The sequence below is a fragment of the Giraffa tippelskirchi genome, chromosome 4 (assembly GCF_054371585.1).
Source record: "Giraffa tippelskirchi isolate mGirTip1 chromosome 4, T2T-mGirTip1v1.2.pri, whole genome shotgun sequence".
Classification (NCBI taxonomy): Eukaryota; Metazoa; Chordata; class Mammalia; order Artiodactyla; family Giraffidae; genus Giraffa; species Giraffa tippelskirchi.
The window spans coordinates 25,470,456-25,493,769 of record NC_137278.1 but is presented as its reverse complement, the minus strand read 5'-3'; the positions used below and the strand labels follow the sequence as shown (position 1 = coordinate 25,493,769).

The window sequence follows — 23,314 nt, the reverse complement described above, 5'->3', positions numbered from 1 at the left end:
AGGAACCATGAGATAATAAACAGATTTGTTTAAGCTGATAAATATATGGTGATTTGTTTCGCAGCAGTAGAAAATGGACATAGCAAAACAATTCAAGTGGCAGATGGAGACAACAGGAAAATCAAAGTCTTCTTTCCTTCCATAAGCCATTCTGTTGTCTCAGGAAAGGTGCAGCTATGTTGACTAATATGAGACCCAACATGCCCCAAGCTAACCGTTTTGTGACATGGACAGTGTCCACTGCTAACTCATGAATGCCAATTACTGTCTTCAAAACGTTATAATATTTCAACTATCACAACTGCCATTTGGTGCTGATACCATCATTATCTTCATTTTCTAAATGAGGATATTGAGATTTAGGACAATTAAACAACTTGTCGGAGATCACAGTGAGATATGGGGGGTGGGAGGGGAGGGAATTTAAGCATGCAAAACCAGACAGTCTAAACTGGAGTGTACATAATCAACTATCTAGAAGACCTCTGGAGAACTTTGATTACAGCTGTCAAAACTTCTCCTGTCTCAGTCCATGATGGCTTGACAAAATCAGATTGGCATGGCACATGTCTCTGACCTAAAAACAGAACCATAAGTGAAGAACATTATTAGACCTTATACACCAGAGTCAGGGACTGGATTTTATATATTCTTCTCTATGTGTACACAAGAGGGACAGATGTGTGTTTAGATGTTTCGGGATGGGGCAAACACCAGGCAAAACAATGCAAGTGTCATTCTGCCACACTATGTCTATCCACACTAAATACTTTAACTTAATGAATGGATGTGGCCTTGCCATTGTGAAAGATACACCAAACAATGAAGCTACCCTCAAGCCTAGAACAGTCTCAGCTGTTAAAAAAAGTCTCCAGATTTTCAGAAAGTTCTCCAAAGTCTGTCAGGATAAACAATAAGAAATGATCAGGTCCACAAATGAGTTTGCCATTCATTCTGGCAGTACCAGAAAATATACAGCCACAAATGGGATTGATAGGATGAGTAACTTAGAAATATTAGACAGATTTAAAAAGAAGCAAACAGTAACACTGATGATGCTACAATATTAAACATTTGAACATTGTTTAGACATTGATTCATAAAAACTCAGACAACGGTTATGGATGGATGCACTCAAATAAATACTATTTCTTTTTTTAAAAGTCATATATTCGCAGAGTCAGCTGGTTACTATGGAATCACATGTGATGTCATAAATTTGACATTCTAAATGCAAACCTAAACTGAGCAACAGAAACAACAGGAAATGGAGCTGGGGAGAAGAAAACCTGCGTAACACCAAAAGAATATTAATAGTTAAAGAAATGAGTCAAACATCTCTGAAACAGAAAAAGGTCAGTGAATTGAATGTCCTAGAATCTTGCCAAAGAACTGAGGAAACATAGGTATCAGCCCATTATTTGCTCTGGGGCAATGCTTTGCAGCAATCAAATTTCAGAGGATGACCACACATAGAGACAAAAGGAGAGGTAAAGAACGTGGAGAGTGGAGGAAAAGGAGATGAAAGCATGTGGTATAAGTCCATCCAATAATCAGCATTCATTGAGCAGATGCTCATATGCTAGTGGTAAGAGGTGAAAACCCAGTTGCTATCTTTGAAGAATGCACAGCCTAGTAGGAAAGAGAATACATAAACAAAGTACAATTTGGTGCTCAGTAAAAGTATGTACAAAAGACACAGGCAACACAGAGGAATGTTTAACACTGGGAACTTCTCCCAGGTCATGCTGAGCTTGGCTTTGAAGAACACTGAGGGGAAAAGAAGGTTTTAAGAAAATAAGGGTGGTATACAGGCAAATACAAGTCATTTGGCATAAATAGAACAGAGATAAAATGTAGAGTGGAGGGCATACAAGTTAGAGGTAGACGGGATACACATGAGTCTCTTGTCTCTCTAACCAAGCAAATGAAGAGTGCACCTGAAAATAAAACATCAGTAGATTTATATTTCATAAATATCATAAATAAATCGAGTGGATAGACCTAGAAGTTGAGAGGATTTGAGGCCATAAAATCTGGTTAAAAGCTATATTTTAAGATTGCATGTCCATAATGATCTAAAGGCCTAGAACAAGGCAATGCTAAAAGGAATGGAGAAGAGGGACTGGATTAAAATATCTTTTGGAGTTGGAAGTGACAGGATTTTACGGTGGTGGTGGTGGTGTGTGTGTGGGTGGGGCATGATGACAAAAAGATTTTAGGGTTAGTTCTAGGACTGCACAGCTATGCCATTCTCTTCAGACACAGACTCAATCACTCAACTTGAGATTTTTCGTGGGTGCAAGACACAGAGTATAAAGAAACTAACAGACTGCCCTTAAGCACCTTAATTTATGCTGGAAGTTGAGCTTCTTAAACAGATAAATAATATGAATCTTGACTGCATTATAGTTACTGAATTGGCAGGAAGCAATAGAAATACTGGTCCAGTACAATAGTATTTCCTGCAATTGAAAATGAAAAAAAAAAAAATTGAATAGATGTCCATGAAATAAGTTATCTTCTTGTGTTTCCCTGCATGGCCTTCCCTATTAGTTTATTGATAAGAAACCTCTTTTCACTCTTGATGCTGTGAATAGTTAGATAATATGAATAGAAGACATGCCTGTTGATTGATTTCTACAGGATTAAGGTCTCTGATTTTAAAAATCTATTATTGATGAGGCTCAGATCTACAGAAAATTGGTTTACAGAAAAAAAAGAGAGAGAGAAATTTCAATTATACATGGCAAATGAAAAAGTTCCATAAGTAGCAACCTTCTGAGTAATGGGGAAAAAAAAATGTTCTGTGTGAGCAACTCCACATTTAATTCCAAGTCCTACTGACCTCTGGGAAATTCTCCCAAAGCACTTCCCCCGTTATCACTTCTCAAATGATAAACGCCTCATGTCTCGAATCTAATGGGCTTTCTTGGTGGCTCAGTCGGTAAAGAATCCATCTGAAATGCAGGAGAATGCCTGTAGAGCAGGAGACCCATGTTCAATCTCTGGGTCAGGAAGATCCCCTGGAGAAGGAAATGGCAACCCACTCCAGTATTCTTGTCTGGGAAATCCCATGGACAGAGAAGCCTGGTGGGCTACAGTCCATGGGGTCACAAGAGTTAGACACGACTTAGCAACTAAACCACCACCACCTCAAATCTATACATCAACAAATTTCTATATTAAAAATTTGTTCCTATAGCTCTCTGATATGTGTTCTTTTTACTCACGCTTGTTAGAACAGGAGGAAAAATATCTAAAATTTATATTTTTTGATACTGGCAAAGAGGCAAATTCTAATTATTATTTATCCTTCCATTCCCCATATCCAAGGTTTCTAATGTCCCTGAGGTAAAAAATTAATAAACATTCTTTGTTTCCATATTAAGAATGAGACTGGACCGAGGTACTCAAAAGACAGCCTAGAAGGAGACAAATCTAGAAAGGATTCTGAGAAATCAGTTCGTCTGACCACTCAGGTGAGCTGACCTCTTTAGAGTTAGTGAGAGAATTAAAGAGTAGACAGTGTAACAAAAAATATTAGGGGGCAGTGGAGTTTGGGGAGAAAAGACTGAGCTATCAAGATGTGTATTAAGGGATACCTAATGCTCTCATGGAGAGGTCAAGAAAAACCTAGGAGAAGCTAGTTGGTCCCTGCTTCCCAATCCAGTCCACATCCCAGTGGTCATGCAGAACAAGTGGTATAGAAACCTCTGCTCAGCCTATGGGAGGAGACTGGTCTATGTTCAAATCAGGGAGGGAAGGGGAGTCTGGCCATCACATTGACCATTTTCTGCACAATCTTTCAGATGAGGCGTGCAGTCATACCGAATCACTCGCTGAGATGTTGCTCCATGCGGGGTCACCCGTCGTGTAGACGCTGCCTTTGTGCAGCTGAGGGAAAAGTACTTCTTAGCCCCTGCCGCACAATACGTATTTATATTCACATGTGCCTTTTGTGGGAGCAGGGCCGGCAGATCACGATGATCAGGGTGAGCAGAGATCAAACTATTGACTTTGGAGGGGAGCCACAGGCAATCTGGGTGAGGGGAAGGATACGGGAATAGAAACGTCCACTTGCCTCTCCATGGTCTCCTCCATCCTGTTCCTCCCAAAGGGAGTGCTAGAGGGCGCTCTTCCTTCTCCTGCAGCTGCCTGCAGCCCTGCGGCAGCCTCATGCAGGTACCAGCTGCTTTCATCTTTGCAGTCTGGTCAAAAATGCTGGAGATGTCTTTTCAGCATCTGCTAACAGGCTTATCCTTAAGGAAAGAAGTGGGGAAAAGGGGGGAAGAATGCTCAACTCTACTAAGCTTCGCATAAGAGGAGTCACAGGTGAAAAAACATGAGATATCAGACCGACTTCTAGGTTTTGGATGCCCTTCCAGGTCGATTCCCACTCTATGGATCCTCACAGAAGTTAGGATTCAATCAGAGCTAGAAAAATACACCAGGGCCAAGGCTGAATTACAGGTCATAGAGGGCAGGGATCTTCTCACTGAGCACTGCCATATTTAGCTTGACATGGATACTTCATCAGGATATGTGTGGAAGGACAGGGGGTGGGGGGGTGGGGTATTACACTCCTGGGTCTCTTCTCTCCTCAAAAGGGATCACAAGAATTAACTTTGCCGAAGTCAGACTCTCGAGGGTACGTAGTGCGAAAGCAGTGGTCTCGAACTTCTCGGAGCCCATCCACCAGACCTCCATCAGCAGAGGAGTCCAGAAGCAAAAATACAAGTCTTAAGGTAGAGATGGGCACAAAAGGGAAGAGCATATGGCAGAATAATAGTAATAATAACAACAACATGCATTGATACTTTCTATGTGCCAGGCCCTGTTCTGTATATTTTATATCTTTCAGCTAATTAGTATCACAAACTCCCACCCCAACTAGTCCCTAGAGTAAGAAAATTGAAACACAGAGTAACCTAAGATTTCTCATTCGTAATGCCCACAGAACTAGATCAAAACCTAGAGTCTCTAGGTCTCTAAACGGCTCACTGAATGATTAAACTCTATGGTTTCTCCTTCCTTACTTTCCACATTTAAAAACTATTCATTGAGTACTCAAGACTCAGAAGATGGGGTGAAAAGGTCAACAAAGGAGATAAATTGTTGAAGAATACTAGGTTGTGTGACACTGTGAGCCCTTAACGAGGCCTAGTCACACAAAAGAAAAGTCTGTAGTGAGATTAAGTTTTTGAATGCAGAGGGTGACCCGGTCCCAGACACTGGGAGAAACAATCTGTCTGTCTCCGTGAGGACTAGCTCAATAATTTAACCAAGAATATGCCTTTTGAAATGTGTGAAACAGTCACAAAAGCTGGAATGATATATGGATGCTTAATAATCTCTCGTACACCTTAGTGAAAGAGTCCTTTCTCTAGAAAGATTTTTTCCAGTTTAAGAAGATGATTCCTTCTAGTTGAGCTTCCCTGGCACAAGAAACTCTGAAGGTAATGGGGAGACTCTTGAATCTCCAGCCTGCCGACCCTCCTGCATTCACTGATTTAATCACAGGGGGCAAATGTGGAGACACATGCCCTGAGATGCTTTATAGTGCCTTCTGGTGGGGACTTTTGGTCCAGCGGCTCACTGAATTAACTGGAGCTGGCAGGTGGAGACAGGGGCAAGCAAGGTTCCTTACTCAAGCCCTCTGTCCTACCTGGAGGTCTCTGACTAAGCAGGTGTATGTGAACAAAGTGACAGAACTTTGCAAACTGTGTGCCAACTATGTAGGAGCAAGGAAAAGGACCTCCACCTTGTCTATCACAAAAGGAAATGAACAAAGAAAGTGAGAGGTGCTGACAGGGCAGCTGGGGAAAATGAGAGCTGTCTTTGTGTTCGCATAACAGAAATGTCTAATATTTGGAGCCCCTTAAGCCCTATTTAAGGGCTTCTCTCATAGCTCAGTCAGTAAAGAATCTGCCTGCAATGCAGGAGACCTGGGTTCAATTCCTGGGTTGGGAAGATAGATCCCCTGGAGAAGGAAATGGCAGCCCACTCCAGTATTCTTGCCTGGAGAATCCCATGGACAGAGGAGCCTGGCAGGCTACAGTCCATGGGGTCACAAGAGTTGGGCACAGCTTAGCAACTAAATTACTACTATTACTACTAAGCCCTATTTAAAAGGAGCTGAGATGAACCAGGATCCATGTAAGAGCTAGGAATGGAACAGAGAGAAGGGGACAGCTCCTTGACACCAGCTGGACAGAGAGGAGTACAGGGACTTTAAACAAGCATGGAACTCAGAGGCCCACTTTCTTGCTCCAGCTCCCCAATAGCTCCACGACCTCCCGGACTTCATCCACCTCCCCTAGCCATCCAGAGTCACCGAAGCAGCTGTCAGCGCAGCCTTCGCCACCCACGCAAAACATGCCACTCGACTCACGGTCTTCCACGTCCCCGGAGGCCCAGCTGCAGACCGTGTCCCGGCGCAGCACCAAGACTGAGAATCCTGACACCTGGTCTCACGGCACGGGGCGGGAGATCCGAGAGACCCGGGATAGGAGAGAGGCCCGGGACACGCGAGACATGTCCCACTCCCGGGACTCACATGATTCCAAGGACACGCACCAGCGGGAATATTCGCGCACACCTCCCTCTGAATGGAAATCCTATACTCAGCGCAGGATGCTCTACCCTTCTCAGATGGACCACGACTGTGTGTCCGACCTGGCCAGGAAACGAGAGGAAGAGGAGGACGAGGACGAGGCCTACTGGGCATCCGTGAGAACACTGTACGAGAAAACACCCAACTGCTCACGCCCCAGGCCGGTGAGCAGGGCCGGCTCCCCTGGGTACCCGGGTTTTACCCCCACGCAGCCCAGCCCTGAGGCCTGGCTCCTCTCCATGGTGTAGGGAAGTTCACTCAGGCCACTGCTTCTCCTCCCTAAACCTCCCCCTCTGCACTGTAGACTCCAGGATCCCATTCTTGGCTGTCTCCAGCATCCCAGTCCTCCAAGCCGGGACCACCTGTTTCCTTCTCACCCTGCCCTGGCATGAACTCTATTCCTGACCCCTTTGAATCTGTGTAACTGTCCTCCTGTTGGTGCCCCTCTCTTCAGCCCAAACCCAAGCATGCCATCACTGTTGCTGTGTCATCTGGGGCACTCTTCAACATGATGGACAGCAGGAAAATCTATGAGGAAGAGGGTCTGGAGAAATACATGGAGTATCAGCTCACCAACGAGAATGTCGTCTTGACCCCAGGGCCGGCCTTCCGCTTTGTCAAGGTACTCCGCAAAGCTGTCTCTGGTCCTCCAAGACTTTAGAGGGCAGGGAAGGACCCATGCTAACCCCTAGGATCTCATCCAGTTTTCCTTATCATTCTTAGTCCACCCTTGTCATTCTTGCCCTTTGCGAGTTGACCCTAGGTCACTTTGTATTTTCAAAGAAACTTCAACACTGTTGAGGGAGGGACTACAGCCCAAGATTTAGAACGCTGAGTCCAAATCCTGAGACTTGTAACAGAAACGATCATTCCCTCCACAGAAGGAGCAATAACCAGAAGCAATAATGAATTTACAATTCCAAGCTAATTCACATTAGCTTCTCCTGCCCCAAACGCAGCACATTAAAAAAATCAAGATGCTCTTGGCACTGAGGGACATGATTTTAATAGAGAAAGTAATCTTGGAACTTACACTGAAATGTATAGCACTTCTAGCTGTGATCTCCTATACAGTTTAGACAAATATGATACAACAGTATCATAACCAGGCAGAAACAAATGACACCTCCACTAGTTGTAAGTAGAAAGTAGTTATGGGGCATAGTGGAAGCACTGGAAGAAACCACAAACCTATCTTAAAGACTCACGTTTAAAAAATAGACAAAATGCTCACTTTGGCAGCACTTGTTCTAAAATTAGAACAATACAGAGACCATTAGCATGGCCTCTGTGCAAGGATAACATGAGAATTCTTGAAGCAGCCTACATGTTTCACAATAAAAAATAATCATCAGATGATTAAAAAAAGCAGGCTTTATGAATCAAAAACAAAAACAGACACACCCTAAAAGGGGTAGCCCGATCCTATGTCTACCTCACAGAAATAATTCTAGTAAACCAAAACATCACCCATCTTTCAGTAAACATTCGCTGAGGTCCTTTGTATGAGAGGCTGAAAATACTGAAGTAAATGGCATAACCCTGCATTAAAGGAGCCACAATCTCTCAGGGAGGAGTCTTCAGAGCTTGAATTGGACACCTAAGGGATCCATTCTCTCCAGACCCCCGATGCCAACCTTGCCTAGCCCTCCTCACACACATTCATATTTGTAACCTGCAGGCACTTCAGTATGTCAACTGTAGACTCCGTGAGCTGTATCCTGATGAACAGGACTTATTTGATATTGTACTGATGACTAATAACCATGCCCAAGTGGGAGTGCGGCTTATAAACAGCGTCAATCACTACGGTAAGTAAAATAAATACCGTGTGGAGGAACAGCTTGCTGCTCTGGAAGAGAGAAGCCATGTTATTTTGCTCACCGTGGCCTAACTAATGCAGCCTCTTTGATACTGACACCCCCTTCTGCGTGAGAATGTTTATTTGCCTATGTCAGAACAAGAGAGGCCATGTTCATTTTTAACTTCAGCCCAGAGTCGGGCCCAAAGCTCTGGACTTAACTTGTCAAGTGTGAATTTCAAAGTCTTAATCCAAGGTCCTGCAATATATTTCTCTGTTTTATGTTTTTCACTTCTGAACTTGACTTCAAGGAGCTGTCAACCTAGGGCTTTCTCTGTGTGATCAGACTTCTTGCTCACCAGAGATGCATGTTAAAGGTTTTAAGGTTTTTAACTTTCCTTTCCACTCTTAACATCTGACTCTCCCCGGCTGCTTGCCCCATACATCAAATTCATACCCATGCCAGCAAAAGTGTCTTTATTCCTTTACAGGGAAAATTTGTTTGACACTAGTCTCTTCATGACATCTCCATCAGTGTGTTAGAGAGTTTCAAGGGAGGTCCCCATATTTCCTCTTATGAATTTACCTGACTTATGTGGAGACCTTTAGCCTATTTGCTAAGTGACATATGCAGTCTTACGGGTATGTCCAAGTAAAAATAAGGTTAAAATTTGGTAAAACAGTTATCCCTCAATTAAAAATAAATAAATTTAATTTAAAAATACTTTTATCACTAAATATAAAATTACTTTCTAGACAGCCTGTACCAATTAATACTTTCATCCATAGTGTATGTAAGTGTCTATTTTACAGACCTCTCACCAGCATCTAGTGTTTTTTTTTAAACTGTTGTTGATTCAGAAGGCATTTAACAGTCTATTAATTTTTAGTCTGATAATGACTGCATTTAAAATTTCAAGTCAAGAGAGACAATTTCAGACCTTTTGTTCTTCAGTTTTAGGGAAACAGTTTAAATTCTATCACTACTTGCTATTATATTGTATTGTTACTAAGAAAATACAGAAATGGTACTTAAAAATAGAGCCACATCTCAACTGGCCCTCTCATCAAATGAGGATGCTACAGCTGAAGTAAAGGTGCACTGTTCTAGCCTAGACTAGAGTCAGTGTGATCTAGTGGGCTTAGACAAGTATTTATGTCTCAGTCTCCTTTTCCATAATGAGGATAATAATGCCTGCCATAACAGCTGTTGTGAGAGTAAATTGGCCTATCTGGATATATCTCATAAATTATCATGCACCAGACATACCTACTATTATATAAAATAGTTGAGACATTTTTCAATATTGGTACTATGAAGGTAATTCTAAAACTTCTTTAGGCACTCAGTTATTCTGAAGGCAGCTTTCATTTGCATTTCCAGTAAGTATGATGTCTTTAGTCTCTGCCATAACAAAATCTGTTTTGCCCATAATAGGATTACTAATTGACCGCTTCTGTCTGACTGGTGGAAAAAGTCCCATTGGCTATTTGAAGGCATATCTTACCAACTTGTATGTTTCTGCGGATTCTGAAAAAGTACTAGAAGCGATACAAGAAGGTATTCCTTAGTTTTTTCTTTCTCATTAATAAAAAAGTCTGCACTAGTGTTTCATTGGTCTTCGATGATTATGTTGTTTACATCATTGTCACTGGATTTTCTGCTAAGATGTTTCCACGAGTGGCAGCCCTTAAGTTTGTGTTTTAGAGCTTTGACCTTCCTTGAGGTGGACATCTTCAGTGATTGTCCTACACCCATTTTACACTCTCCCATCCCTTATAGCAACAGAGGCAGTTCAAAGACAGCTCTTTTGAGATGTGTGGTTGTGAAGAGGAGTTGAGTTGTCAGGTAATAGCCAGAGAGGAAATTTAAGGTCTGGGAGGACTGTTTTGTTTTGTTTTTTTCTTTTTTTTAATAGTGGATACTAAAATTCATGGTCCTAAGAAGACTGTTTATTAATTCCAATGGTCTGCCAGGGATCGCCTCTGCAAAAATGTATGATGGCGCCAAGGACATGGCTCACTGTGACACACAGCTCCGTGTGGTCTTTGATGGGGATGCCGTCCTCTTTTGTGAGGAGCCTGAACATGGTACCAAGGATCATGGGCTGGACAAATTTTTCCAACATGAAGCCCTAGCAGACAATAAGCCTCTTGCTCAGGTAAGTTCAGTGAAAGCTACATAATTTTGATCTACTTATTTTCCAACATATAGCTATAATTACTTCTTCATTGTGATGACTTTTAAATTTTTTTACGCACTTCTCACTTCTTATCCTTTGTAGCTTTCTTTCTTTCATGAACTCCTCATTTTAAAGCATCTGCTGCCAACTTTTTTTTTTTAATTGTAGTGTTCTTTTATCTATCCTTTTGGAAATGTTTCTATTGTCTCCTCATGATAAAGAGTTCATCTACAAATTATAAGTAAAGAGAGGTAATACAGCTTACAAATTAGCCAATTCTACATAATAAGTTCTCAAAATAGTAAGATCATTTCTAGCCGGTCAGTAAACTTGTTGAACCTCTCATTCATGACCTCAAAATTCATGAAGGCATCACATGATTGAGAAAAATCTGCAAAACTGGGAGTTAGAATCAAGTTAAATAATGAGCCTCAAACAAGTGAAAACTATGAATCAAATTGAAATAAAAATTTTAGATTTGGGGAAATCAATCCATGAACTGAAGTGTTAAAGTTGTGGTCTGAAATAAACAAAACCTACAACTTCTGAACCAAAGGAAATCTGAATATCAAAATTTTCTCCAACTGAATAGGAAACAATAGATCATTCAGGTTTAATCTGTGAATCTTACCAAAACCTTTTTTTAATTGGCATTTTTTTCTCAGCTCTTTTTGAACTTAAGATGTATTTAAATATTGTTAGTTTTATTACATTTATAAAACTATGAAGAGACTAGTTGAAAGCTGAATGTTTTACTAACTTACCTCACAGAAGGTGATATTTAAATTCTGCGTGTTCATGCATGCCTTCCTAAATAGCTTGTTTAGAAGTCTTTAGCTCATATCAAGAAGTTGTTCAGTGTTAACAAAGTTTACTAATGAGGGGAATACCCCTTGTTATAATTGACATGCCTGCTTTGCTGAAATTTAGAGCCAATTGTATATTAGCCTTTAAATATTATTAAAATGTACAAGATCTCTAAAAAATAGCATTTAAAAATTATGAAAATAATTATTTCAAGATAATCTTAAAACACCATTTCCTCATCTCAGGGAAATAATCAAGCTTTCTTTTAGATTCTGTACTTATCAGTTCCTTTTTTCCATATTTTAAATCATTTTTCCCATTAAACAATTGTGAAGCTCAACACTAGTTATTGCAGGAATACCCAATGAATTTTATTAAGCATACTTGTTTCCATAATGTGGTCCTTCTGAGAGTGGAAAAATATGCTACTTTTCACATAGAAAGGGTAGCTCTTCTATAAAGACCAGACTTTGCCAGATGTTTCCACTGATGGGAAAGAAGTTATGAGGTATGATTCCTAACCATGGCTTTAAATTATGTTGGCCGTGGGGCTTGTGGTTTGGTCATAACAATATCCCAATTGTCTCAAATGGAGGAGACCTGAGGGTCACCAGCAAATGGGACAGCTGGACAGGATTAATTTATCCACTCTCATTGTAGCTTATAAGGATCCAGTGTGGTCCATGACTAGTAATGGATGTCTCCTGATTTGATATCTGTCTCATTTCACCATTCTAGAATAGTGATCTCCGTGTGTGTGTGTATGTGTGTGTTTTAATCAGAATTGTTGAGGTGTACTTCATGTATAGTATAATTCATCATTTTTAGTGCATGGTTCTGAGAGTTTTGGCAAACATATGTGTGCAGACATGAAACCATGATCAAACTCAAAATACTAACAAAATGCACTTGTGTTTCTTTGTGGTCATTGTACTCCCTCTTTCTAGGATCTGTCAACCACTAATCTGATTTCTGTCCCTAATGTTTTGCTTCTTCGGGTATCATATAAATGGAGCACCAAAGGATACAGTCTTTTGAATTTGACTTTATTTCAAATGATGCATTTGAGATTCATTCGTGTCATTTGTGTATCAGTAGTGCATTCCTTCTTATGCCGAGGAGTAGCCTGTTCTATGGATGTACCACATGTTTTTAGGAATTTACCTACTGGAGAACATTTAGGTCATTTCCAGTTTGGGACATTTATAAAGAAAGCTATTTTAAGCATTTGCACACAGGATTCTGTGTAACATAAAATCTCATTTCTCATAGGTAAATACCTTGCAGTAAGATTTCTAGGTCACAGGATAAATATATGTTTAACTTTAAGGAAACTATTTTCCAAAGTGGTCATACCACTTTGCATTTCCATGAGAGATATTTTACTCTGCATCCTTGCCAGTATTTGATGATGATGTCAGTTGTTTTTCATCTGTTTGTTTTAAGCTGTTCAGTGGTTACATAATAGTACCTCATTGTGATTTTAATTTGTATTATCCTAATGACAAATGATATTGAACATTTTATTAAGTGCTTATTTGCCATTATATGTATTCTTTGGCAAAAATTTCTGTTCAGATCTCTTGCTCATGTGAATTGGGTTGTTTTTTTATTATTGAGATCTGAGTTCTTTATATATTTTGGGTATAAGTCCTTTATCATATATTTCTTTGTACATATTTTCTTTCAGTCTGTGCTTGTTTTTAATTCTTTAAATATTGTTCAGTGTCCTTCAATTAACAGAAACTTATTTGTTGCTGTTGTTAAGTTGCTCAGTCGTGTCCAACTCTTTGAGACCCCATGGACTGTAGCCTGCCAGTCTCTCTGTCCATGAGATTTCCCAAGCCAGAATACTGGAGTGGGTTGTCATTTCCTTCTTCAAGGGATCTTCCTGACTTAGGGATCAAACCTGGGTCTCCTGCATTGTAGGTGAATTCTTTACCATCTGAGTCACCAGGGAAGCCTCAGATTAAAATCTACCATCTTCCTATTTTTTTGATTTGTTTCATCTTTAGTTAACTTCAGTTTCTTTTCCTTTTATTACTTTTGCTTTTTAACTTATTGTACATGGGGGCTTCCCAGGTGGCACCAGTGGTAAAGAATCTGCCTGCCAATGCAGGATAAGAGACACAGGTTCAATCCCTGGGTTGGGACAATCCCCTGGAGGAGGAAATGGCAATCTATACCAGTATTCTTGCCTGGAGAATCCCATGGACAGGGTAGCCTGGAGGGCTGTGGTCCATGGGGTCACAAGGAGTCAGACACGACTGAAGTGACTTTGCACTTATTGTATATATTGTATGTTTTTAGGATTCCTAAAATTTCATCGCCATTAATGATTTATTACTCATTTTAGATTTTATAGTGGTTACCATCGGATGTATAACATACAACCTTAATTAATCACAGTCTACTTTCAAATAATATTATGCCACATCATGTATAATGAAAGCATCTTACATGAGTATACTCTTAATTCCTCCCTCCCATGTCATACATTTTAATTTCACCTATACTATAAACTCAAGTTTTGTTTTAAAAATTAAGACTTTCTGATTGTATCACATAGCAAAATCCAATTCTCTGTCCTATGCTAGAGGTACAGATGAAAGTAAGTGTTCAGAAAGGTTGAAGATAAAAGTAAGTGTGAAGTAGCGTATATATAAAATACAGTAACTATAGACAAGATTGGATTCAAACCCTGAAGAAACTGAACAAGACAGAAAAGTACACTTTATATAAATATTAAAATGTACAATTCAACAAAACTAAATAAATTTAAAAAGTAGTGCTTTTGGTTCTAAACTGAACTTAAGAATAACCCATTTTCCCGTGGATAGTTTATGTCTGTTGTCCTGGTTCAAGTTTTTATAGAAGCTTCTTTCACTCTTAAAATATGTGTGTTCAGATGATAAATTATATGGCCATCCTATATTGTATTCTAGGAATGCAAGGATGGTTCCACATAAGGAAATATAATCACAATAAATGAAGGAGTTTCAGCATTATATTACTGGTCTATATTGCACGCTTCATGCAGTATTACAAGTTTCTTATAAACATCTGCTTTCTTAGCATTCACTTCCTTTGGCTCCCTGGATGACAGCTGTGACATATGTTCCTTTTGCAGGGTCCCTTGAAAGGCTTTATGGAAGATTTAGGCAGACTGCAAAAGAAGTTTTATGCCAAAGACGAACGGTTATGTTGCCCTATCCGGACCTACCTGGTCACAGCCAGGAGTGCAGCCAGTTCAGGTGCCCGTGTGCTGAAAACCCTTCGCCGCTGGGGTCTAGAGATAGACGAAGCTCTTTTCCTTGCTGGAGCCCCCAAAGGTCCCATTTTGGCGAAGATAAGGCCCCATCTCTTCTTTGATGATCACATGTTCCACGTTGAAGGGGCACAGAAATTTGGCACCACCGCAGCTCATGTACCTTACGGAATTAGTCAAAAGTGAACAATTAGGGATGGGGAGGAGAAATAAAGCAGCGAGTCTGGTATTACGGAATCACCTGTGGATCCCTAGGGTAATTAGGTATTTCAGTAGACTGGACCTCACAATTTTGTTCATTTGGAAAGGTTTTCTCCTGAGTTTTTAAAAACATTTTGAACTCTTGTGTTACCGTCAAGCTACTTCCCTTCGAGCTGTCAATGCTGTTGATAACATTGCAACCACCTCTGTGTGTAAGTCATACTGATGACACTTTAGAGAAAGTTTAGAACTTGAAAAAAGGGCTATGTCAGAAGCCTACTTAGTTTTACAAAGCATTGCTCATTTTTGGATGTTGGTAGCTAGAATGAATCATTACCCATCATTGTTATAGAATAGTGGGTCTTCACAAGTAGAAAGAGAGGGGTTAAGTACACTCTTGAAAACTGGAGCTTTTTAGTTTGTTGTCCCTGCCTTTCTATCAATGCAAAAATGAAAATACCACTCTACCTGCCTGAGTATACCAATTTTGATATTGCTCATTCGGAAATAAAGAAGCTAGTTATTCATACAAGTTACTTTTATCTAAGATGAGTTCCAGACACAGCATCCTAGAAGGGTTCTCTGAAGCTTATTTGGTGGGTTCATTGCCTCTGGACTACATGACTTCATATTTGAAGTCTCTGGCTTTGGTTCTGGCATGTAGGTACAATGTTTGTATGGGGAAAGAAGTCTTGGCTACCACTTCAAAATGTGACAGTAAGTGTAGTTTCCTAGCTTAATTGTTGTCATTCTGTTGTGATCTTCATTACAAAAAAAAAAAGCATTGGTTGGTTAGTAATCATAATCTACTACAATGTTAGAAAAAATGAACTGGTTATTTTCAATGGTTACCTTATTTTTCATCAAAGCAAACTTCATGACATTATTACCTTTCTTTTTTTTAAATCAATGAAGAACCTAACACTCAAAAAGATTAGTTTGACCAGGGATGTGTAGGTAATAAATGGTAGAACTAAGATTCAAATTCAGATCTCACTTCAAAAGCTATATGCTATTTCTCTTCCTTACACCCTCTCTTGCTCCTTCTACTCCGTTTCTTCTCTACCCCACCCACATATTCCATCCCTGGTTCTAGTAAACCAGACTGCTGCTGACACACACTTTTTGATCTGCTTCCTAACTGGATGTAAGCCAGTCTAAAATATCAGTCATTATGCTTTCTGAGTACGTACTGTTTTCTATGCATTCCCCAAGAATAAGGCTACAACACAGACTCAGATATTATCTCATCCCATCTTATTTAACAATCCGTTAGAAGAAGTCAAATGTACAAGTTCAAATACCCAACATCAGAGGGTTAATAGTCTTTAGTGCCAACTGAGGATCACACATGAGGTTGAAGCAGAGATCTATAAGGGCTGGAAGTTGTCAGGGAATGAAGGTGGGCTTTGAAGGATGGGAAGATGTGGAAGGCGAGAAAGGGAGAGAGATAGGAAATGTGCTCCTGGTTCAGTGAATGGAGAGGCCGCTTCAAGCTACAGGTGGGTGGAATAAAGGCCACCCTTTCAAGATTTGTTCCTGGTGCTCATCCCATCTCTAAGCTCCATTCTCAGCACTCATAAGAAATCACCTTCTGGCATCCTACCCGTTTGCTCTTTGTAGTAATATTATGCCTTTGGTTGCATGTTATATCCTTCCCAAATAGAAGGAAGTGGAGGAGGGATTATCAAAATCATCTGTGGAGTTTATATTTCAAATTATAAAAGTTGTGTGTCTCTCCTCTTGTCCTGAAGATTCTAGAATGGGGGCAGGCAGGGAGGTCTCTGTACCAGACAGTAGGCACCCTGAGGGCAGAAATAGTGCCCTATTTCCTTGTGACTCTCACAGGGCACTGGGCCTGGCATATACTAGATGGGTGAGTAGATAAATGTAGTCCAGCTTAAGAGTAACTTGGCCTAAAGTTTGAAGTTTGCAGCTTAAAGATGTATCTCTGTGGCAATAGCACCGCCCCCCGACCCCACCACTTCTGAAGCATTTTGCAATGTAAAAAGCACTTTCACTTCCTTGTTACATTTAATATTCTCTGCAAACAGGAAAGAAGACACTTGTAAATGAGCCTGTTTGTAAGCCTATATGTACAGTAAGTCGAAGCTTTCCAGTGTTATCTCTGTCAGTGTACCATAAGACCATCCAAGGATGACATTTTATACAGTGGTCAATGCTACAATAGTCTTCCATTCCCAGATCGTGGTGCCCAGAACAGCCGCATCAGAATCACCCGGGAACCTGTTAGAAATGCAAAGTCTAAGGTTCCGTCTTGGTTTCTAATGAATTCGAAATGCTAGTGCCTGGGCCCTGAAATTTCTGTTTTTACATGCCCTGCAGGTGATTTCGATGCAACGCCTAAGTCTCAGAACCGCTGATCTATTCTGTTTATAACTGATTTATGCTGCTTAAGTTCTTAGCATCAGCTACGGGGCGGGGGTGGGGGGGTGGGGGGAGCGTTTCCTCAGACTTCAGTTCCACAGGGACCATCCTCCAGAGAATGAAGGTAAACTGAACTGAGGGTTAACAAGTCCCAGGTGTCCTAAACGGAAAACACAGTAAGCTAGCCCTGAATTGTGGGATTTGTAAAGCAGCCTATAAAGAGATTCGTAACTTCAAAGTAGTCACTAGGCATTCCCACACGCAAGGCCACCATCACTCTGGGATTTCCGTGGGCAGTGACCTCAGGAGCCTGAAAATATAAGGACCTCCTCTCGCGATGGCAGCCCATTCCACCGAGACACCACAAAAGCCGTACCCTCTTAACCAATCAGGTGTCCTCGGAAAGGAGACTACAAGTCCCAGCATGCCCCACGCTGCATCAGGAGACGACGAGCCGCGAGCCCCAGTGTCCTTTGCGTACAGGTGGCGGGCTTTGGACCCGGCGCGCCGCGACCCCGGAAGTGCCGCTCAGGGGTCGGTGGGCTCTCGGCCCCGGCGGCTATGGCCTTGGCTACCGCGGCAGCGTTACTGGCCGCACTAGGTGGGGTCTTGTGGCTAGCCGCCCGGCGGTTTATGGGGTCCAGCATCCAGCGGCTGCACCAAGGCGGGGACTCCGGCCTCATGCGCGGGAAGACCGTGCTGATCACGGGGGCGAACAGCGGCCTGGGCCGCGCCACAGCCGCCGAGTTGCTGCGCCTGGGAGCTCGAGTGATCATGGGCTGCCGGGACCGCGAGCGCGCCGAGGAGGCGGCGGGTCAGCTCCGCCGCGAGGTCTGCCCAGCGGGAGGCCCCGACTCGGGGACCAACTCCGGCGGGGCCGGCGAGCTTGTCGTCAAGGAGTTGGACCTCGCCTCGCTGAGCTCCGTGCGCTCCTTCTGTCAGGAGATGCTCCAGGTGTGGGGCTCCGGCCACCTGCTGGAGATCCGGGACCGGCTATAGTCGGGGGTCTAGGCGAGCGGGGCCTGGAGGGCCGTGGGCTGAACGAGGAAGGGACCGCCCACAGTCGAGGGGGTGTGACCTTGGGAATGACCGAGGCCAGGAGTAGAAACGATCGAGTGATGGAGGCCGCTGGGGAATTGAAGGCTGGAAAAATTGGTAGAGCAGTCTTCTGTCTTCCAAAAATGTTGAGGAAAAAAGTGGACCCAAGAGGAAAATAAGCGAATTTCTGAACATTTCCTCTTGCCATGTGAGGACAGCCCAGGAGGAGACCCCCCAGTTCTCTGAATTGTTTTTTTTTTTTTTCCCTGTGTCTCAAGTGACTCTTCTGCACCAAGCCATCTCTCAAAGAGCCTGAGAGCAGATAGGGGAAGTTGCTCGCCAGGGACCTTGGAGCAAGTCTTTTTTTTTTTTTTAAATTTTTCCCCTGCTGGAGTAGGAAGTTGTGCTCTCCGCCACCAGTGAATTCTTGAGTAGTATCCTTAGCTGGGACTCTGGCCTAATTTCCAAATATACTGGAGCTTGGAACGCCAGTGGTCATGTGCTCTAAACAGGGACTGAAATAAAAATACCATACCTAGTATTTATTGAAAATTCCTGTGTGCCAGGAGCTGTTCCAAGCATTTCATATATATATATATACTTCTAATTTTTAATGAAATTAAAGTGACTTTGGCTGCTATTGTCATCCGGTCCTCACTGTAACTCTGAAGCAGGCATTACTATCCCCATTTTGCATCATAAGGCTACTAAGGCATAGGTAGGCTAAGTAAGTGGCCCAGGATCTCTGTAAAAGCAAGGGCTTTTACAATACACCGCTGAAAGAAGAGATATTTTTATTTCATTTTTTAGTAACCATAATTATTATAACCATAAGTATGCTATTGGGAAATGTGCATCTGTTGTTCACTGTACCAGCTTGTTGGAATCAGATTGGACTTTCCCACCCTCATTTCTATTCTCTGCTGATTTTTAACATCATACTTGCATTTATTACAGCAACTGCTAAACATGCACCTTTGCAAAGATAGGACATCATCAGAAGGAATATAGAATATATTATATTGAATTTATTCAATATAAAGTGTTGAAGCTGTGCGCCACTTGGAGACTGTAGTTTTTGAGATGTTGAGCAACAAAATGTTTTGTTTGCCTTGAAATTTTAAAACACTCTAGATCATCCTGAGAGTACCTTGTGACTCTTAGGGTTCCTTGATGAACAGTTGGGGAGCTGTTACAGATCTAAAGAGGTTTGTTTCATTTTGTTTTTAGGACTAGTATTTCATTATCAGGTAAAACAGGTTTAGAAAATAAGAAGCATTAGTTTATACGAGATGTTGGAAGGATCAAAAGTGGACCTTCCTATTCATTAAAGATGTAGATGGGGCAGCAGTGTGTACTTATTCCTTGATACTATGGTTTTTCTTATTACTTTGAAAAGTCAAGGCACTTGACAGAACCAATTAAAAGTTAAGGAGATAAACAGATAACAGAGTTGTTGTCCTTCCTGCTAAGTATGTGTTAAGTTCCTTCCTGGCTCTGAAGTTCAGTAGTTCAGACTGTAATCAGAATTCAAAAAAAGGAAGTGTAAATTTCCCACAAGTTGGTATTCTTGGTATTTATCTCATTTATCTTCTAGAACTAAAAAACAGTAAATGATAAAGTCTTAAAATACACAATCCCAGCAAAGAATGATGGCTCAGAAATGATTAATACAGGAAACTCTTCCAAAGGATTACTGAAAAGAACACTCCTTTCTTTCCCCCACGGGTGAACTTTTGCCTTCTTTTTGAAGTCGATTATTGGAAAAGCAAAAGGTGCTGAGACAGACAGAATGAGAAATAGTTAATCCTCTGACAGGTAGGTTCTGATAACAGTTGTGAAATTTAACACATTTTTCTTTTCACTTGTGTTTGGCAAAAGGACCAGTAATATTTGAAATTTGACCTCAGATTTATATAATTATGGGTCATCACTGTGTCTTTACACCTGGAACATGTTGTACATTTCTTTTTCTTTTTTTTCTTTTTTTCTCTGCCTATCAAAAGAGACAGAGGAACCAGGAAAGGATGAGGGAAAGCCACTTTACATTAAGTAAGGAATGAAAAGACTTCCCTTTTAGGACAGTAAATTTTAGGACTTTAATCTGGAGGGATGCAGAAAGATATGATCAAATCGCAGAACTCTAACTGTATAGATCTCCTAAGTTGGGGGCCCTTTGAAGCTTGAAAGCTTTTCATATAGGAAAAAAGAACTGTGAATTCTAAAATCATAATAGAGGTCAAAGGTGCTTGTTGGACCTACCTCCTGTTAGTCTCCTTTGCTGTTACTGTGAGACTTGGTATGTCTGATTCCTGGTGGTGTTTCTGATATTTGTATACTTCTATAACTGTAATTTTTGTCTTAATGTTTCTTTGATTTATTCATGATGTTCTCTCCAGTCTTAATTTGTATCTCTGATGCTCTCTATTGCTTGGCCAGGTTGTAAGGAAACAACTTGAAGTTGCTCCATCTGCATGGTGCCTTTTACCTCTAGAGAACTACAGAGTAAAGCAATCCTGACTTACCCCTGGTGTTGATACTAGGAGCTCTGGGAGTGAACAGTGCTGACCTGTCTTCTGCTCTAGTTCCACTCTTGAGCTCACAATGGTTGTTTCGCTTTGGTTTGAAAATCTCAATTAGAAAATCAGTCTAGCTTACCAATTAAGAATAGGGCCATTGGTATCAGTCTCATCTTCAGATTTTTGTTTGCCATTGAGGAACCCTGTGATACTGGACAGATCACCTAACTCTAGTGCTTCAGTTTGCGTATAGAGTTGTTAAGAGTAGATGGCGATAACTTGAAAAGCACAGGTGAGGCCCCTCTTAAGCATTCAAGTTGTCATCGTCTTCTTTTTTTCTCTCAGTTGTTGAAAGCTCATAGAGGCACGTTTTAGAATTTTAGTAGTTTGTGGGAATTTTTTTTTTTTAATTTCATTTTAGGTACATTTAAGGCCTGTGTTCCTAATTCTGCCATTCTCTTTTTGCCATTTGAAGGAAGAGCCTAGACTGGATGTTTTGATCAATAACGCCGGGGTCTTCCAGTGCCCTTATATGAAGACTGAAGATGGATTTGAGATGCAGTTCGGCGTGAACCATCTGGGACACTTCCTACTCACCAACCTCCTCCTTGGACTCCTCAAAAGTTCAGCTCCCAGCAGAATTGTGGTCGTTTCCTCTAAACTTTACAAATACGGAGACATCAACTTTGAAGACTTGAACAGTGAACAGAGCTATAATAAAAGCTTCTGTTACAGTCGGAGCAAACTGGCTAACATTCTTTTTACCAGAGAACTAGCCCGCCGCTTAGAAGGCAGCAACGTCACTGTGAACGTGCTACACCCTGGCATAGTGCGGACTAACCTCGGGAGGCACATACACATCCCACTCTTGGTCAAACCGCTTTTCAATTTAGTGTCGTGGGCTTTCTTCAAAACTCCAGAAGAGGGGGCCCAGACTTCAGTTTATTTAGCCTCTTCACCTGAGGTAGAAGGTGTTTCAGGGAGATACTTTGGGGACTGTAAAGAGGAAGAACTGTTGCCCAAAGCTACGGATGAATCTGTTGCAAGAAAACTTTGGGACATCAGTGAAGTAATGGTTGGCATATTAAAATAGGGACAAGGAATGGATGAGAGCTGTTCATAAAACTGGATGTCAGCTCTGTCTTTAATCAGGAATGGTGTGTCTTGGATCCTTGCTACTTGAAAATACAATTTTGGTTTTGCAATAGTACTGCTAAGAGGTTCATAGAGGTATTTTGAAGTTACTAAGAAGTTATTATTTGGAGAGCATAAAATTTCCCAAAAGATGTTTTAAATATATATAATAAGCATATCAATAATTATGAGTGATATGCTTATGCATGGATTACAAATATTAAAGAATTTAATGACTTGAAATAGATACCTTGGGAAGTTTTTCACATACCTGTGAGTTTTATGGTATATTTAGTGTTAAATATTTTAATGATGATACTGGCTTTTGTGGGGAAATAATATGCCTGGTGTGAATGCACAATTCTTACTTGGAATAAATTTATTGATAAAGATTCTTAATTGCGTATTTCTTTAGAAGCTTCACTGAAGTTAGTCCTTTATCATATCATTAGCCTCTACTGATCGTATGCCCAGTGTATTTTCTTCCCACTCATATTGCACACTGCTTTAAGAAGTAATATTTCTAAAATATTAAAATTTGAAGTACTATTTCTAAAATTTGAAGTATTCAAATATAGAAGCTGCATGGGTAAACCAGATTATAGCTATGCTTCGAAGATGGAGGTCTCAAAGGCTTTTCCTGAAAGAAATTTGTGGAATTCAGTAGTTTATAAGCAATTTCCAGTTAAAGTTTTTAATATACTTTTGAGACTCTCCCTGAACTGGCCATAGGCTTACCTTGTACTCGTCACTCAGTGCTGTCCAGTAGAATTTTCTGCAGTGATGGAAATAATTCTGTCTGCACTGTCCAATATGACAGGCTCTATAGACACATGAGCTTATTGAGTACTTGAAATTTAACTAGCAATTTAGTACACTAATTATTTGTTCACAACCCCAATTAGGCAATTGGAATTATCCAAGGAAATATATTCTTACTAGATTTATCTCCTCAAGAACCAAGTATTGTACCTGATATACAGTGCATATTGAATAATGAATTATGTATGAGTAAATAAGTATTAAAATTTAGGAATATTTAGGCATCAAAAATAATTTTAACTATTTGTTTTAACCATCTCATAATATTGGAAAAGTGAATTATGACAGTCAAGAATAGACTGAACCACACAGAATTTAATGACCATTTTGACCAGGAGCAGCCCTGACTGTAATATCTGGTTACCAGTATCAGTCCTTTTTAAGAAAGGCAGCATCTTGGCAGATGGTATGAAGGTCTGTTTCCTCTTAGAGCACTGGGTTGTGAATATGAGAAGCACCAAGTGTTTGTATCATCACAGGTGTGTCTGCAGGTGTAGTCATAGCTGCATCATGTTCTTTGAAATGTTTTTTTTTTTT

The 23,314-nt window shown here is 40.8% G+C and overlaps 2 protein-coding genes and 1 non-coding gene across 15 annotated transcripts; all 3 read left to right on the top strand.

Moving 5' to 3' along the window:
• The first annotated feature begins 1,269 nt into the window (after positions 1–1,269).
• Positions 1,270–14,904, top strand: NT5C1B (5'-nucleotidase, cytosolic IB). 13 transcript variants are annotated; one of them, XM_081594577.1, is made up of 11 exons: positions 1,270–1,355; positions 3,393–3,481; positions 3,863–3,995; positions 4,611–4,748; positions 6,277–6,519; positions 6,583–6,780; positions 7,071–7,238; positions 8,298–8,427; positions 9,856–9,978; positions 10,395–10,579; positions 14,538–14,904. In XM_081594577.1, exons 1-11 carry the CDS (start codon positions 1,326–1,328, stop codon positions 14,859–14,861), a joined length of 1,761 nt encoding a protein of 586 aa, XP_081450703.1. In that variant the 5' UTR covers positions 1,270–1,325; the 3' UTR covers positions 14,862–14,904. The 13 variants fall into 13 exon arrangements, with proteins under 13 accessions (XP_081450703.1, XP_081450700.1, XP_081450701.1 ...); XM_081594574.1 differs by having other exon boundaries at positions 3,393–3,482; positions 3,813–3,995; XM_081594575.1 differs by having other exon boundaries at positions 3,393–3,482; positions 3,813–3,995; positions 4,611–4,752; positions 6,275–6,519.
• Positions 7,843–7,949, top strand: LOC145504047 (U6 spliceosomal RNA). The gene has a single exon (XR_014052038.1). It is a non-coding gene; the product is annotated as a U6 spliceosomal RNA (small nuclear RNA).
• Positions 14,905–17,739: 2,835 nt separating the features above from the next.
• Positions 17,740–22,345, top strand: RDH14 (retinol dehydrogenase 14). Its single transcript, XM_081594586.1, has 2 exons — positions 17,740–18,218; positions 21,297–22,345. Exons 1-2 carry the CDS (start codon positions 17,826–17,828, stop codon positions 21,912–21,914), a joined length of 1,011 nt encoding a protein of 336 aa, XP_081450712.1. The 5' UTR covers positions 17,740–17,825; the 3' UTR covers positions 21,915–22,345.
• Positions 22,346–23,314: the final 969 nt, after the last annotated feature.

Bases quoted from the DNA above. Each gene is read 5' to 3' on its own strand.
- NT5C1B (XM_081594572.1), top strand. From the start codon at position 1,326: ATGAGTCAAACATCTCTGAAACAGAAAAAG. The intron at 3,483-3,812 runs GTGAGCTGACCT...ACAATCTTTCAG, and splicing joins CAGTTCGTCTGACCACTCAG to ATGAGGCGTGCAGTCATACC. The intron at 6,781-7,070 runs GTGAGCAGGGCC...CCCTCTCTTCAG, and splicing joins ACTGCTCACGCCCCAGGCCG to CCCAAACCCAAGCATGCCAT.
- RDH14 (XM_081594586.1), top strand. From the start codon at position 17,826: ATGGCCTTGGCTACCGCGGCAGCGTTACTGGCCGCACTAGGTGGGGTC. The intron at 18,219-21,296 runs GTGTGGGGCTCC...TGCCATTTGAAG, and splicing joins TCTGTCAGGAGATGCTCCAG to GAAGAGCCTAGACTGGATGT.